This window comes from Austrofundulus limnaeus, unplaced genomic scaffold, assembly GCF_001266775.1.
Source record: "Austrofundulus limnaeus strain Quisiro unplaced genomic scaffold, Austrofundulus_limnaeus-1.0 Scaffold33, whole genome shotgun sequence".
Lineage (NCBI taxonomy): Eukaryota > Metazoa > Chordata > Actinopteri > Cyprinodontiformes > Rivulidae > Austrofundulus > Austrofundulus limnaeus.
The window spans coordinates 1,991-4,199 of record NW_013952435.1 but is presented as its reverse complement, the minus strand read 5'-3'; the positions used below and the strand labels follow the sequence as shown (position 1 = coordinate 4,199).

General features: G+C 43.4%; 1 protein-coding gene across 1 annotated transcript in view; it reads left to right on the top strand.

The window, feature by feature from the left end:
* Positions 1-2,209, top strand: part of npas4l (neuronal PAS domain protein 4 like) — a gene marked incomplete at its 3' end in the record, with an annotated part of 7,408 nt that overhangs the window by 3,293 nt on the left and 1,906 nt on the right. The window contains 4 exon segments of the mRNA XM_014005894.1: positions 335-480; positions 557-656; positions 730-985; positions 1,057-1,166. Of these exon segments, the coding sequence (XP_013861348.1) occupies positions 335-480; positions 557-656; positions 730-985; positions 1,057-1,166 (612 nt within the window).

Below are 2,209 nucleotides of genomic sequence, written 5' to 3'. Positions count from 1 at the left end.
TCTGTGTCCCAGTCCTGGTTCTGTGTCCCAGTCCTGGTTCTGTCTGTCCCAGTCCTGGTTCTGTGTCCCAGTCCTGGTTCTGTCTGTCCCAGTCCTGATCTGTCTGTCCCAGTCCTGGTTCTGTCTGTCCCAGTCCTGGTTCTGTCTGTCCCAGTCCTGGTTCTGTGTCTCAGTCCTGGTTCTGTGTCTCAGTCCTGGATCTGTGTCCCAGTCCTGGTTCTGTGTCTCAGTCCTGGTTCTGTGTCTCAGTCCTGGTTCTGTGTCCCAGTCCTGGTTCTGTGTCCGTCCCAGTCTCCCTGCAGAGACACAAACAGACTTGAACTTGTCTCCTCAGGGCTCCAGGCGGCTGACAGGTCTGTCTCCTGCCCGCCGTACGAGGCTGTTCTGGAGGCCCTGCAGGGCTTCCTCCTGGTGTCCACGGCTCAGGGCCGGCTGGTCTACGTGTCGGAGAACGTGTCTGAGTATCTGGGCCTGTCCACGGTCGGTTCTCTGGGATCACATCAGAGGTTTCTGTGTYGCTGCAGGAGCTTCAGTTTTAAACTCCTCTGTGCTCCAGGTGGACCTGCTGCAAGGAGACACTCTGTACGACCTGGTGGATCGCTCCGATCTGGACGTAGTTCGGACAAATCTGGATGTTAAAAACAACTYGTCAGCAGGTAGTTAGCCGTTAGCTGTCGGCTGTGGTTAGCTTGTTGTGTGTTGTGTAACTTTCACMGTGTGTGTCCTCAGAGAGGAGCTTCGTGTGCTGCATGCAGACCTCCAAGTCTCTGAAGCTGCGACTCGGGGGCTGCTGCTCCGTGCTGGTCAGAGGGAGCTTCCAGTTCTTCCCTCAGTCCTTCTCAGCAGCTCCTCGGACCACCGAGCCCGTGTTCGTGGCCCTCTGCACCCCCACGGCGAACCACCTGGCGAGCAGCGGCTCTCCTCTGTGTCGGAGCTTCAGCAGCGAGCACAGAGCAGACATGAGCTTCAGTCAGAGCTCAGACAGGTAAACTCAGACAGAAACAGAAACGTCTCTTTAGATTTACTGAGATTTACTGATGGATGTTTGTTCTTCAGTGTTTTCTTCCTGTTGGGGTWCTCAGCAGAGGAACTGTTGGGCAGATCTTGGTACAGTCTGGTCCATCCTGAAGATCTGGTTCTGGCTGCAGATTCTCACAGGAGTTTAGGTGAGTGCTGTTAACTCTGTTTGTGTTTCTCATATTATTATTGTCGCTTTTATTGTTCATCCGWACATTTTTTGACACATAAATCCTTCTGTAATTTTTGTGCCATTWTAAACCTTTACACATGAAAATGTTCAGCTCCTTCAGGACATTCAGTCTGTGACTTTTAGTTTTTCAAACATTTATACTTTTTGAGATATTTCACTTTTCCTGCCATGTTTTTCCAACTGAAAATGAATGAAGTTGTATTCAAAGTTATAAATCTCAACCTTTTGTTCTGGTTCTGCTTTGCTAATTTCAGCTTCCTTCAGTTTATTTTGGTTAATTTTAGCTTTCTTTTCAGCTGTTCTGCTGATTTAAACTTTTTATGCTTTCAGCTGTTTTTTTACCATTTAAGCTACTTTTTAGGAAATTTAGCTGTTTTCATCTAAATTAGCATTTATCTGCTAACTACTTTCAGCTTATTTTTTTAGTTTTAGCTTTTTCCTGCTCTTTTCAGCTATCAGCTGTTTTCCACAATAAATGCTACTTTTAGCTATTTTAGCTAATTTTAGTTTTTTTCTGCTTATACAGCTGTCTTTCTGCTCTTTTCAGCTGTTCTGCTGATTTAAACTTTTTATGCTTCTTTCAGCTGTTTTTTTTCACCATTTAAGCTACTTTTTAGTGATTTCAGTTTAAGCTGTTTTCATCAAAATTAACATTTATCTGCTAACTACTTTCAGCTTATTTTTTAGTTTTAGCTTTTTCCTTCTCTTTTCAACTATCAGCTGTTTTCCACAATAAATGTTACTTTTTAGCTACTTTAGCTAATTTTAGCTTTTTGCTGCTTTTTCAGCTGTTCTGCTGATTTAAACTTTTTATGCTTCTTTCAGCTGTTTTTTTTCACCATTTAAGCTACTTTTTAGTGATTTCAGTTTAAGCTGTTTTCATCAAAATTAACATTTATCTGCTAACTACTTTCAGCTTATTTTTTAGTTTTAGCTTTTTCCTGCTCTTTTCCTCTATCAGCTGTTTTCCACAATAAATGCTACTTTTTAGCTACTTTA